The following is a 15,278-nucleotide window of genomic DNA, read 5'->3' as shown; positions in this document are numbered from 1 at the left end:
TGATCAAATGGACATAAAAATGTCTTTGTTATTTTTACCAGGCTCAGGGAGGTCTGGAAATATAGAGAGATTTTATAGAGTTTGAACAGTGTGGGATTTAATTAGTTAGGGCATGCACACAAACAAAATGTCAGATAAATTTTCCACAAAATAAATTCTATAAATTATGAGTAACGTTTTTCTTATTTGTCTTGCTATATTAGATCTAGAAAACAGGCATAATGAAGAGGTTAAGAGGAAGTGGACTTTAAGCTCTTCTCCATAAAAGGCAATCTCTAAATAAGAAATTCAGTCTCCAGCCAAGTTTTCACATTTTCTGTGGAAAGTATTATCTTCCAGCTTATTATTTTTTTAAGGCAGGAGGGAGGAAGTGGTAAAATAACATTTATAATTCTGATAAACAATTTATGTTATAAAACTCTTTATAATCTCATATAGGATATTATGTACTAACCATGATCCTCTGAAAAATAGGTAAAATTTACAAACAACCTGCTTCAGTATTCCCTTAAGATGCCATGTAAGAGCCAAATATCAAAAGAATGAATAAGGATACCACAGACATATCCAAATTGAGAGACATTCCACAAAATGCTTGGCCCAATTTTTCAAGTATATTAAGGTTAAGAAACACAAAATAATGTTGAAGAACGATTTCATCTTTAGACTGTGATTTCATAGAAAAATGCATTCACGCCTAACAAATATATACAGTATTTAGGGAAAAACATAAATGAATGAATGGGTAGCTAGATAGATAAGTAGATAGATCTAATAAAACATGTTTAAGGCTATCAAGTGAAACAAAAATGCATTAATGTCAGTGATGAGAATAGTAATAAGCAATTGGTAAACTATAAGCAGATGTATGAAAGAAAGAACCATATGCCATAAGAAATAAACCAATAAAAATGGCAACATCTGTTTTTAAGCCCTAATACATTACTACTTTAATAAATGAGATGAATCAAAATGGAAATGTAAAGATTTCTTGGACTAAGAGCCTTTATAAATTGGTTATACTTTTTACCAATATATGGTATTTTAAAAAATATTATGATATTCAATTATAAGTTGAAAAAACGGGTGGGAGCTTTAAATCATAAAATAGTATGCAGAAATAAAATTTCATATATAGATTAATACATTAAATCTTTTTTCACTGCCCTTAAAATCGTAATAATAGTGCTTCAGTAACTAATAATAGTGCTTCAGTTTAAAATACTACAAGCAGCTTTGAGGTGGTTATTATATCATCCTCACTTTGAAGAGGAGGAAAAGAAGCTTTAAGAGAGTAGATATGTTGCGCAAATTTCAGATAGGTGTTATGTGACAGACATGCTAAAATTACAATGACTTGCCTCCCTCTGTTCCTTGGACAATACTGACTGTTACGTAATCAAGGATCTTCCACCTTGGTATAAAGCTTGAATTTATCTATAGTATTGCCAGTGCTAATTTCAATATTGCTATAGCTTATACATAATCATTAGCATTACATAATTCAGATGGTACTAGTAGAAAACAATTAAAAGCTAAAATATTTCTTGTCTTCTCAGTACTTGTAGAAAGTGTAGAACTCAAAATACACACACACACACACACATATACATATACATACAATCATATGGATACTACATTATTAATCGCAAACATCCAGTAGGTTCCAGACTAACTAAGAAATGTTTAGGCCCCAAATAATATGCTCATAACTATTGTTTATTTCCTTTGTCAACTTAACTGTCCTCAGACAATAGCAAATGGTATTGGTATTTGGGGCAGACCAATGTAATATTGCATGCTAAGGAAAAACATATAGCACATAGCTATACAGGAGCAGAAAAAGAATACAAATCTCTTTTTGAAATGAAATTTTGGTCAAGGTTCAGCTGGGGAAATCCGCTGACCCACTTCGAAATAAAATGCTGCTTTAGCACACACAGCATACACAGATACACACACAGGGAATTTTCCACTGAGGTTGCACATAGCGGATATCAAAGCTCTATCAATGACACCCCAAATCACCATCCCCAAGGCCAGAATATGCATGCTGATTTCAGGCTGCTCACTAATTACCCTACATTTTTTGAGCCTTAAATCTTTAAAGAAAAATCATGATGATAAGAAAGCCAAGTTTGTAATTATAATAGAACATCATAATCATTTACAAGAAGTCAACTCACTTTTTTTTTTACAGTGAGTGTTCCTGAGTTAATATTATGTATGTAACCATCAACACAGTACATTTTAATTTTCAAAACGGTATCAATTTAATGTTACAAATAAATAAAAGGCAAATCATTACTTTCACTATTGTAAACTCTGAGTCATTTCGCCCAATTCATGACAAGTATTGTGCATATCATATAATGTCATTATGGTATAAAGAAACTTTATGGCATATCTGTTTTTACTCACCAGTTGTTTCCACAATGCCTTCTAGGATGACGACAATCTCGAACTGTTCAGTTTGCATGCTTCGCTGGGATAGGTCATAAAAGGGGCTTTTGGCATCGATCACGTGGCAAATTGTGAGGGGGGACACAAGAAAAAGTTGATCTGCCCCTGTACTAAAACCTACATCCAGTTCAAGTTGGTCAAGGGGAAGGAACTCACCCTCAGGTGTCTGCCGAGACTAGACAAGCACACAGAAAAAGAGAAGAAATCACCACTTGTACTGAAAATTTCAAGGCAGCCCAACAGTAATTTACATCATTGCCAACATTCTGCACTATCAATCATCTGCAACAAAATCCAAACAAATCATTATGCAACTATGTTCTAGCAAATGGGCCGAAATCCCACATAGCTCATGGGGAACATACATGCATTATTTATAATACACAACTTGCTATAATTACCATTCCCTAACTCATGAGCTTTGGAGAAATGCCTGGTCCAACAATGGTTGTTAGCACAAACTGTGGAACTGAGTGTGCATGTGCTGCTGCTTGACAGCAATCACTGCAGGATAACTCATTGCATGCCAGATATTTTTTTTTCTCGACAAAGCAAATAAGTAAGTAGGCAATTTTATGGAGTGTGTTAAAGCTGACAAAGATTGACCATCATTTAGAGAGAGATTTATTGATTACTGAAAATCAAAACACAACAATTTATTTTTCAGACTTTCGAAAAGTAACAAACATATAAAATGGAACAGAAGAGTGAAGATGTTCTCATATTAAGCTCTGTTATGTACACAAGAGCTTACATAATAAAAATAAATGGCAGATGTTGTTAGCTAATGGTTTTCAAACTCCTAATAATAAACTACATTATAAATATTTGCTTCTCTGTCATTCCATGAGTTTTAAAACACAGTGAAAAAACTGCACTAAATTGAACTTTCTTTAATCAAAATGCAATTTCGAAAAGCTATACCAGAGAAACATAATTTAATAAAATGTTTCTAAGGTAGTGACATTCAGTTTCAGTATAAATCACTCTGATTAAGTAAATTGGGTTCATGCTAGGACTCTATGAGAAAATTTAATATGACTATTAAAAATTAGCAAACTATGAGAGTAAAATTACTCATCTTCATTTTCTCTTTGTTTTCCATATCTGTCACATAAAATAATCATGCACAAGCAAACATATGCATTTAATTTATGTAATTATGGGGTGAAATAAAGGCTAGGTAGTTAGGAATTAAATACAGAAAAAATGGGGGGAAGGTGGAGCATGCTGCTGGTCAAATGGGACTTGGATGAATCCAATATATTTTAACAGATTCCATGTAAAACAAATTTAATAACAAAACAATCTATAAGACTGGTCTGCCCAATGAAATTATAGTTTGAAGACAAAATTCTTACTCTCAGAGTTCCAAAAAAAAAAATGCATTGACTTTTTATGTGGAGTAAGTGAGTCTGAAAACACTGAGAAATGTGGCTTAGCAACATGTCCTTTGTGGCAAAACAGAACGAAGGGTTCCAAATTGGTGGTGCTTTATTATGGCAGCAATGGTTACAAAGAGTTTCAACAGGAGAATTAGTCAACTGGAGAGGCTACTTTGTAGTTAGAAATATTCAGGGATACTATTTGTGTAGACAAAATCCTAATGAAAGGAAGACTATTTTTCTTCTGTAACTTGTGTGTAGCTGAAAAAAGAAGACTATGAAAAAAACGATTACTGACAAACAAATAAAAGAGCCCATTGAAAAATCTGACGCTGCAAAAATTAAGACAGCAGCTCTAGCAACCAATGTTGGAGAAAACTAGGCGTGTCCAAGACATCCTGAAAATGCTCCCAAAAGAGCTTTTTTGAGTCACCTGTTTTTCTAAATCTATTCTCAAATTAGTAAAATATAAATGAGACCAACATCTTTCCAACTACATGGCTGTATAACAAGTATTGATTAATATAACAAAATAAATGCCAAACACAAAACAAAATTAAAGCAGCAAAAACAAAAACCTTGTGTCATTTTTCTCTCACCTACTAAGAAACAGGTGCTATATAAACACAAGGTGGTATTCTGATGTGTATAATTAATTTGGGTCTTTTTGCTGATCATTCTAAGTTCTGCTTTTCCTGAACTACATGGCATTGTTGACAATAATAATTCTTTTAGAAACTAAATCTCCCATTTATTCTAAAGTTAATTTTCCCCAAAGAAGATATATTTTCCCAAGTATTATATATGTACACAAATACTAAAATCTGTCTTCCTTTTTCATACATTTGTTATTTATACCTGTGCCTCATTCTAAAAGGCTTTAGAGTAAGCTATTAAATTTTGTATTCCCTAATCACTTAACAACCCATGGATATAAGTGGCCTAGAAACAGGCAGGCTATCAGGAGGATGACAACTTGGAATAAGAAATACTTTATTTTTACCAAAGTAAAAATGTTCACTCGGACATAAGTAATTTTGGCTTAAATATGCATAGATCTGTTCCATTCAGACTTAATATACCTTCTGATTTTAAATATTTGCTCTATACACTCAAAATTACACCTGTACTCAAAATTACCCTATCCCCACCCTCCCACCGCAAATACTTTATATCCTATCCAGGTCTTCCTATTATATGACACTTTGGGAAACATGCTTTCAATGTTTATATATTTTTCAGATAAGTGAAATTCTTTACATATGTATTGAATTATTTACATATGTATCCAGTGGATACTATATGACTTAACCTTTCTTAAAATGACAAAGATGCTACACATATTCACAATTTTATTGCCCAGTTCCTTCTTCCTTTATATTAGGTCACCAAATATTTCAACTATTAATACGTTCACTTCCCTGATTTTCTTTCTTCCTTGACTTTGTAGTACACTGAGGAGCTTCTTAATCCCTGAAATTCCATAGACTTTGGCTCAGGTCAAAAGTGAAGGGTGTGGTTATAATGTGGCAGGTGCCTGGAATACTATAGTTGTTTGAAGTCTGAGCTTCTGACTACAGCCAAGTTATCTTAGCAGGATTTAGTCACATGCTTTTGATGCTCTCAAAACCTACACATGCTTACCAAATACATTTTCAGAAGCACATACATTCTGCTTTAGGCTTCTAAATAATTCTAAGATTATTTAGGCTTCTAAATAATCTAGGCTGCCCTAATTCTGGTGCAATTCTGGGGATTTGCAGGAGGAGAAAAAAAAAAAAAAAGCCTGTGTCTTAGTTTTATTTTATTTATTTATTTATTTATTTATTTATTTATTTATTTATTTTTTGAGATGGAGTCTCACTCTGTCGCCCAGGTTTGAGTGCAGTGGCCGGATCTCAGCTCACTGCAAGCTGCGCCTCCCGGGTTTACGCCATTCTCCTGCCTCAGCCTCCCGAGTAGCTGGGACTACAGGCGCCCGCCACCTCGCCCGGCTAGTTTTTTGTATTTTTAAGTAGAGACGGGGTTTCACCGTGTTAGCCAGGATGGTCTCCATCTCCTGACCTTGTGATCTGCCCGTCTCGGCCTCCCAAAGTGCTGGGATTACAGGCTTGAGCCACCACGCCCGGCCTGTGTCTTAGTTTTAAATCTCAACTTGTATAAGAGGAGTGAGAGAGTGTTTGAATGTTTGTTCAAGGAACTGTGATAAACACATGTATATGAAAGTGAAAGAAAAAATAAAGGTGAGTTATGTATGTGTCTTTATAAAATCAATTTTCTTCTGTAACTTGAGTATATAATAAATTGGCACCACTGATATTCCATCAGTTTCATATTATTTAGCGATTAACTACCATATTTCACTCAAAAATATTTGATAATAAGCAGAATATTTTGAGATAAAAACCAATTTAACCTTTCTTCATTGTGTCATATTAAGCATTACAAGAAACCTTCCATTGATAGAGCAATTTGTTGATGATGCAGTTATCTCCTTTAGCTCAATAAACTTTCTAACTCCCAAGGAAACATAGAACCGGGATCATTTTCTAGATACAAATGTATAAATTGATATGGTCTAGATCAACAATAATTTAAATTATTTTCAAATTCAAAGTGATTGCTAAAATTTAAGATTTATGCAGTAAATTATTTAAATTTCTAAAAAGGTTGATTACTAAGTTTAACTTTTAGTTTATAAGAAAATTATTTAGAATCCCAAGAACTGTGGAATAAATAAGGAAGAAAGAAGTTTAAAGAAAGTGAATAAAAATTATTAATTCTTAAAAATTTAGAAGATAATTTGAAAAAACTATGGCTTGAGAATGACTTCCATACAACTTCTCCTTTCAATTTTATAGAATCTTGGGAAGGAAATAAAGGTCCTTCCACCATTTTAGTATATCTTGTTGACTGCATTACAAAAAATTCTGGGAGTTATAAAAGTTGAAGAAATCTAGAGCTTAAAATTTATTTAAATAAATTAATTGTTTAAATTAACTGTCCAAAAAGTTATGTGAACATTAAGCATTTTTCAATAATTCTGTAAAATTTTGGTTGTGGCAATAATTTTGAAGTTACTTGTAATATATATATCATTTAATAATAATATTTCAATTCTTCACATTTTTATTATATGTAAATACCTTATGTGTAGAATTTAAGTGTTGTGCCACATTTTATAGTCATTTATACTAATTTCAAAGAAGCAATTCAAGTCAAAGGCCTTTGAACTTCCTTAGAGCCCCAAAAGAGGCCTACAAGATAATCAACTACAATTCTCACTATAGGTGGAAAAAGAACCAAAAGTCACAGGTGCCTAGAAGGGATCATCATTGTCATGTACTTTGCAGATAAACAGTCTTCATATTACAGAGGGCAACTGTTAAGTGCTTATTCAAAGACAGACAGACACTCACATACATATACATACATGATTCTAGAATACACATTTAGCACTGCCCTGGCACAAGCAGATCCACATTTGGCCCCTCCCTTCTGGTGGATATGTGGCCAAGTGTCCACATTCATTTGACAAGGCCACATTTCACCAATGCCATTCGTATCTTTGCTCCCTTTCTCTCTCCCATCTCTCTAATGTGTAACTATGTTCTTTCCTACCTTGGAGTGAGGCTTAAGGAATTCTGAATAGCACATTAAATCACTACTGCCCTACACTATAGATTTATCTCTATCATATTCTAAAGTTTGATCCATGCCTCACCACATTTCACAAGTCCTTGCTGGAAAAGGGCCCACAGGGCCAGTGGTCTGGGAAGGCAAGCAAAGGAGGCTAAGACAGAGAAAGCAGGCCATTCTTGCCTACCACCTCCCCACAATTTTATCTGTAATTTCACTTATCCTCTTTATACCTGTAATATGTATTTATGTGTGTGTGTGCGTGTATGTGTGCATGCTGAATATATGCTGCAGTCATAAAAAAAAATTACATGGAATGAGGTCAGAGTAATATCTGGAAACTAACGTTGGGAAATGGCCCAAATGCAGGTACCAGGATCAGGGACAAAAGCACCTTGTGACACAAAGCAGTTAGGGCAATGGCTTTGGTGCCCAGACCAAAATTTAAGTAGTCAGGTGGAGGGGAATGCAGACCTAGAATTTTATTGGCATTGTCTACAATTACATTGTACATTTATTTGGACTCCTTAAGCTTGAAATTACATGAATAGTAGGTGGAAAACTATGACCCAATGTCAAGTCCAAAATAAGGATTTTTAATGCTGAGTCAGTTAACCCACAAAAATGTGTTCAATTTTATGAAAAGAACATTTCTTATATAATGCAATGTAATTTATCTTATAATAGATTATGTGAGACTTTCATACCATTCAAATGAAAGAGCAGCTTTCTAATTCTTTGAGGGCCTTTGTGGCATTTATTATAACTGAGGACAGGCTTTGTAACCCTACCGCACATTTCCTCCTACTCGCCAAACACCTTCCAATCTATCAAGTGCTTTTTCCTGCTTCTCTTTATCATTTGTCTTACCTACTGCTGTTTATTTGTGGGTCTTTATGCCCCTAATTTCTGTTCACTTTTTATTCCCTGAGCACAAGCCACCCTTTACTTTTCAGGAATCATATTAAAAATAAAAAACCAAACCAAACAAAATGTATTACTACTATTTCAAAAAGAATAATAATTATATTTTTAGAAGCCAAGTTCTACACTTATTAAAAGAATTAGTATACTTGTGTCAGAGAAAGAAAAACTGGACTAAATAGGAACTGTGCTAATTTTAAGGATAAAATGAATCTACCTGAACAACTCACCAACCAATATGGGACCTAGCTCCTGAGCATTCTGAGGTACTCAGCTTTAGACCTCTTGAGTATTTTTACTAATGGCTTAGATGATATTCAGAAGAACAGGGCTTTTACAAATATAGCTATTCATTTGTGGATTTTATTTTTGGAAAGGGAGGTAAATAATTGTCTCATGATTAAAAATAAAGTTCAAATTGGCCATGGTCAATTGAAGAGTCAGTTATAAAATTAAGATCATACTGAGTCAAAAACATAATCACATTTCATTGCAAGATATAAAATGAAAGCAAACCTATAAATATATGAGAAAACTGCAGGAATCCTGTGATTCAGGAATCGTGGTTAGATTAGCAAAATGTTAGGACATATGAGGAGGATAAAGAGCTTAATGGTTTTTCAGACCACCATATTTTATTTGCATCTGCACTTGATAATAGTCATATGGAGAAACAAGACAATATCCAATTTGGAATATATATATAAATATATACATATATATATGTGGAGGATAAAAGAAGGTGAGCACAAAAATAACGTATGTGATGTTAGAAGAGGAAAGGAATGTACTCTATTACCTTTTGACAAGTGAAAGTTAAGGACTGCATAGCTGACCTCTTAGGAAAGAAAGAGGATGCCTATTGGCAATAAATAGAACTACAAGGAAGTAACATTATGCTTGCAGAAAATTAATCCTTATCTTTTTGTTTCAAAATATGAATGCAATCATAGTTTATTTTATGTTTATATAAAAAATGTGTGCTGACTGGATGAATATAACCATATACATGATGGCACTGAGATAATAAATTTGTAATTTATTGAACAGTGTATCAAAGAATAGTAATTAATTCTTGCCCTAACAAGTTGTATGCCTAGGTCTATTAACCATTATTGTTAGATTGGTAGAAAGGAGTAAGTAAGACTTCCAAATCCTTTAAACCCAGCACTAAACTATAGGGTTCAACATTACAACTACTGGTCTCAACTCCTTAATCCAGGCATTTTAATAAAAACTTTCAATTGGATGACATAGTAACTTACCACAGCCATGATACTAGCTAGTCCCTATTTTCTGGGTAAAGCCAAAAAAGAAAAGACAGCTAAAATAAATGGAAAATTCAAGTAAAAATTCAGTATGGGGAGGAGAGGAAGAAAGAATATTCATCTTAAAAGAGCTGTCTATAGCTATATTTATAGTTCAATCACAGATTTTAATGAGGAACTTCACACTATAGCCTTTGATTTTTATTTAATCTACTTTCTTTTTTTATGAGTAGAAAAAGGACTGACCCCTCCAGGCATAAAGTTGAAAGATCTATATTTGACTACTGAAAGAAATTTTAGTGTTTGTAAGGCTGGACGACAGGAATAGAGGTGAGATAAAATGTGCTTTCAAATAAGTGAAATGCATAATTAAAAATTAGGCAAAGAAGTTTTACAAAAAAACTTCCATCAAAAGTTAGGCATTTGAAAACTATTATGCATGAGAAATTTCATAACAGAAAGCATTAGAAAGCCATGCCCATGTTCTTATTGTCTCCCCAAGAATCAAAAAGTGCTTTCTAATTATTAAATAGAACTGCTGCATTTATCTAAAGAAGCTTTTATTTAGCAAATAAGAAAACAGCAATAGAAAAATTAGTAAATTAAATTAGGTAATAGGAAAAGCATACATGCACTATCGTTACTAGCATTAAATATTATACTGGATTTTGTTGCCTTAAAAATTCTACACATTCTGCATTAAAGACACATAAATTTTGCATTTAAATTGTTAAATAGAAGTTTAAAGGGGGAACTGTGTGTACATTTAATAATAATAATGCATAAAACTGATAGGGACATATTATTACTTCAAGATTTTGGTATAGTTTCTCTTTAAAAATAGAGTTGACTGTTTTAGGTCACTTAATCTCAGTCCCTAAGAGAAAATGAGAACAACTTGTTAAAGGCAAATCTCCCCTCTAATTTTGCTGAATGTTATTATTTCCCCAATAAAACATGACTCCTTTTTAATGAAGTCTGAGGAATAACAAGAGCTACAATAATTCATTTAAATTACCATGGCTACAGGAAATATTAACTTTGAACAAATTACACTAACTGGCTAGTTGAAAAGTTACCCACGGATCAACTCTTTCTCTTTACAAAAAACAGGGGAGAATTTCACCATCATTGTGTTTAGATATAAATTGATGCCACAGGTAAATCGTGTTTACATCTAGCACTGACATCTTCCTAACGAATCGAAAGTAAAAGACTTTATAAGAATAATATATGTATTATTTTAATTAGATGTTTTTATCACCTTGTGTTAATATAGCACCTTGCTCCAAATTTGTCGACAGTATAAATCTTTCATCTTTTTAATTAGCATACTCTTTATGGTATATGTGGTACATTCCTTAGGCAGAAAAATTATAATCCGTACTCTGCACCAGTGTAGAGACTGGGTGCCTCAGAATCATCGTACCTTTGTATCAAGAAAAGAAACAAAAACTAACATATGGGTTAACTCTAATTATGACTGGCTTTGCTGAAATAAAATGTCATAAAATCTATAAACATCAATAATATTTTGTCTAGAGAAGACATCTGTAATAAATAACCTTATATGTTTAAAAAACTAGAGAATGACTATAAATAACCTTTAATGTCTAATTTTCAATTTCCATTACATCAATTAATATGGTAAACTACTCTTCAGCAAGTTTCAAAGTGATTCATAAACATGGATTGCTTGAACAGAAACCTTGCCACTATAGTAACAAAGTATTTCTATCTGTCTAGTAGGCCTAACCTAAAGAAACAGGTGCTATATTGTGGTCTATGCAAAGATACAGACATATACAGTTACCATTGTAATAACATATCTACAACACAACTGCTCAGCTTGATCTGACAAACTGCTTGGTTCAAACAGTGGTCAATAACAATACACTAAGTTAAATTTTGTATGCAGTTCATTGAAATTAATTATATATGAATATGATCTACCCAAATTATTTATTCATAGTTACCTTAACGAACACTTACATCAGAACCAGGTTGATAATTTTCCATCATGGTATACAAAATTTAGTTTATTTACTGTATGTAGCACAGTAAATATGTATATGATATGAAGTGACAGGACAAGTGAACTGCTTTAATTTAAACACTTTACTGAGCAACTTGGTCAAGGATAATTATGTTAACATCTTGTAAATGAATAATGAAAATGACACAAGAGCAAAACTTTTTAAAAGCACATTGGATCCCTTTTAACTACAACATTAAGTTGGGGCTGTGTAAAACAGTATGTACTTGTAGAGTGGAAATTGAAATCTCAAAGGCAAAATCTCAAATATTGATCAGATTTTCATTTTATTAATACTAAATTCAGAATCTGGCTTCAGTTCTCTACACAACCTCAGATAAATATTTTTCATTGTATGAACTATTTATTTAAGGCCATCTTTTTCAATTTATGAACATTTGAAAACTACTAAGACAAATCCCCCTAGGGAAAAAAATGAATTGTAAATTACACAGAGACAAACAACTGGGCTTTAAGTCTCCCTTCCCATACTCTAATTGGATGAGTGTTTAAGAAGGACTTCTCTGGTTTGTGGTGGTGCCCTCTAACGACTAGACGGACCTTGCTTTAATAATCACTCCATGTGCAATTTGTTTTAGCATTTACACCGTTGATGGTAGGAAGCAATCTTCTTTAATGGATACTGAAAGCTTCAAGTGAAATCTGTAATTGACAAAGGCTTCATAGAAACAGGCAATTAAGAACAAAATTAACAAGAGGCCCTACAGGAAAAGCACTCAAGCTTTCAAATAATACTTCTCTAAGAAAATATTTGGTAAAAATAAAAATTTAAAAGAACCAAGTGTAGTTTCTTCCACTTTATTATCTGCTTCCTGTATCTGTTAAAAAGATGGCCATAGAGTTAAAGTCATTGGGTCTAGAGGAGTAATCCGCCTCCAATATTATTAGGTGGAAAATAAATAAATAAATAAATAAATAAATAAATAAATAAAAAAAGCCCATCGTGAAAGTTGAGGCAAGTTCAGCACCTAATTCTTCAAAATAACAGCTGTTAGTTGAGTTCTAGTACCTCACATTGAATGAGGTAGTGTGTCGACAACAAATAAAATCGCTCTGGAGAGCGAAACAACAGAGACAGGAAGGGGAACAGGGCACTAATTGCCCTCATGGCTCCAGGAGCCAACACCAGTCCTCAAGTGTTACTAGTCCAGTAAGTGATACAAGCACATCCGAAATGACGAATATAAACAAGAGCACGAGAGTGAGTGGAAAAGGAACAGAACCGTCAACCGCATTCTTTGCCCAGTCCTCCAACCCCCAACCTCACAAAAGGAAGTTTACCTGTGGCGATAGGTAGAACCAGGGGAGGGGGCCCGGGCTGGTTCTCAGACGAGTTACTCCCCGGGTTTGGGGGACGCAGGTCTCCCGGTGGGGAAGGGGCGGGGAGCACTTACTTTGAGCAGCTTGCAGCGGATCTGCGCGGAGACCATGTGGCTGTTGCGCAGGTTGCCCACCCGGAACATAAGCGTGAGTTTTCCGTCCCTCATGGAGATCACCGCGTGCTCGCTGAACATGAGGGTCTCGGCGCGCTTCTTAGGCTGGGACATCTTGATGAACATGCAGCCGATGAGGAAGGCGTCCACGATGGAGCCCAGGATGGACTGGAAGAGGAAGAGGATGATGCCCTCGGGGCACTTGTCTGTGATGTATCGGTAGCCATAGCCGATGGTGGCCTCGGTCTCAATGAAGAAGAGGAAGGCAGAAGGGAAGTTATAGACATTGGCCACGCAAGGCGTGTAGTTACCGACGTGGGCTTTGTTCAGGTCGCCCCGAGTGTAGGCGATCACCCACCACATGGATGCCATGAAGAGCCAGGCCACGGTGTAGGTGAGAATGAAGATGAAGAGGTTCCAGCGCCACTTGAGGTCCACCAGCGTGGTGAAGAGGTCCGAGAGGTAGCGGCTCGTCTCGCTGCCCAGGTTGCCGTGCTGTACATTGCACCGGCCGTTCTTGTCCACGAACCGCTGCCGCTTCTTCTTGGGCACAAGCTGCTGCTGAGGGTCCTGGCCTGGACCCTGGGGCTGCAAGCCCGAGCCGCTGGACGATGTGGTCACTACCTGGTAATCGTCCCCAAATTTCCTTCGGAGTGCAGACATAATACGAAGGGGCGAGCCAGATTCAAACGCAAAGCGAAGGCGCAGGAGCTGGGCGCTGCAAACTAGCACCAATAAAGAGGTGGGGGCGGGGGAGGAAAGGGGGCGAAGCGAGCGCTCCTGGGTGGGGGGCGCACCCGGCAGGTAGCTGCGGTCTCTGCCCCCTGCAGAAGACGCCTCTCCTTCTCCCCTAGGACGGAGGTTTTCTTGCCAAGGTGAGTCTTAAAAAAGTGTTCTCCCGCACTCAAGGCAGGAGGGATGCAAGGACCAGGAACCCAAGCGCAATTGTGCCTCCAAGCTTCCCGAGGCTCCTCTTTTCTTTCTCCACCACCGGCATCCCGGGTCACCTCTTGACTCCCCACGGCCCTCCTGATTATCCTGCAGTACCCCCAAACTGGCTGCTTAAAATAAATGAGTTGACCAGCGAGCCCCAACCCACCTGCCAACTCGCTGGCTGACTAAGAAGCTGCCTTTACCTGCCTGGACCAGACCCTCCCCCCCCTCCCCGCCGCTCCCCAATCTCCCGCCCCCTGGGACCGCTCCCCGCACCCCCGGCGCACCTGTCTCCTATCTTTTAGCCAAAATCCCGCCCAAAGGCATGTCTGCCGGGTACTGGTGCAACGCCCCCTACCCGCGCCCTCCGGGCTCAGATTCCCGGGTTCCGGACTCCAGAGACCTGTCCGCCTGGCGTCCCCCGACCGCCGAGTTTCCGCGGGCGCCACCGGGGCCCTCCGGCGGACCCTCAAGGGCCCGCAGGCCGCCCCCGCGCTCAGCTGAGACACGGCAGTGCGCGAAGCCTGGGCACTCACCCAGCGGGAGAGGGCAGGAGGCGGCGCAGCGGGCGGTAGCGGCAGCCTGGCCTCGCACTCTGCGCTCACGGCTGTTTTCCTCGTTCCCACTTTTCCTGGTGTACCACGATGGGCGCCAATGCAGGTCCCCCAAGCTCCGCACCTCCCTGAGGGCACCGCGCTGTCCCTGCCAGAAAGATCCTTGGCGCACACACCACAGAATGACTCGAGCGGGGGCTCGTGGGTTCCTTGGCGCTGTGCCCTCCTTCCAGGCGACAGCGGTGCTGCTGGACGGGGTTCGAGCCTTGGACTGCCGGTCAGACTTTCAGGTTAAACAGTAGCGCCGCTCTAGCTTTTCCTCTGCCTCTTCCTTCTTCTGTCCCCCACTCCTTTTCAGCGCCTCGGTGGCCCCGGGTGGAAGATGCGAGGCGCAAGCTGGGGCAGCAGGAATGTGGTGTGTGTGGTGGTGCGTGTGATCAGCTGCAGAGCCGCGCTAGCCCCGCCTGTCCCTGCCTTCCCCCGCTGCTCCACCAGCCTGAATTGCACCTCCGAGCCTCAGTTGAGCCTGCAGTGTCTGGCAGCTCAGGAAAAGCGAGCCCCTCCAATGAGAAGCGGCTCTAAATCTGCTCCCAAACGCCCGCCAACTCTCCTTTCTCGCCCCC

General features: G+C 37.5%; 1 protein-coding gene across 2 annotated transcripts in view; it reads right to left on the bottom strand.

The window, feature by feature from the left end:
- Nucleotides 1-15,076, bottom strand: part of KCNJ3 (potassium inwardly rectifying channel subfamily J member 3) — a 157,511-nt gene extending 142,435 nt beyond the window's left edge. Inside the window, exons 1-2 of one of the 2 annotated variants that reach the window (NM_001261696.1) lie at nucleotides 13,130-13,987; nucleotides 2,422-2,638 (exon numbers count right to left, since the gene is read on the bottom strand). In NM_001261696.1, coding sequence (NP_001248625.1) covers nucleotides 2,422-2,638; nucleotides 13,130-13,831 — 919 coding nt within the window. In that variant the 5' untranslated portion in view covers nucleotides 13,832-13,987. Of the gene's footprint in view, nucleotides 1-2,421; nucleotides 2,639-13,129 lie in introns of both variants that reach the window. The other variant, XM_015110128.3, reaches the window with a different exon arrangement.
- Between the last annotated feature and the right edge of the window lie 202 nt (nucleotides 15,077-15,278).

This window comes from Macaca mulatta, chromosome 12 (assembly GCF_049350105.2).
Source record: "Macaca mulatta isolate MMU2019108-1 chromosome 12, T2T-MMU8v2.0, whole genome shotgun sequence".
Classification (NCBI taxonomy): domain Eukaryota; kingdom Metazoa; phylum Chordata; class Mammalia; order Primates; family Cercopithecidae; genus Macaca; species Macaca mulatta.
The sequence above is the reverse complement of the archived record's forward strand: the minus strand, read 5'-3'. Positions and strand labels throughout refer to the sequence as shown.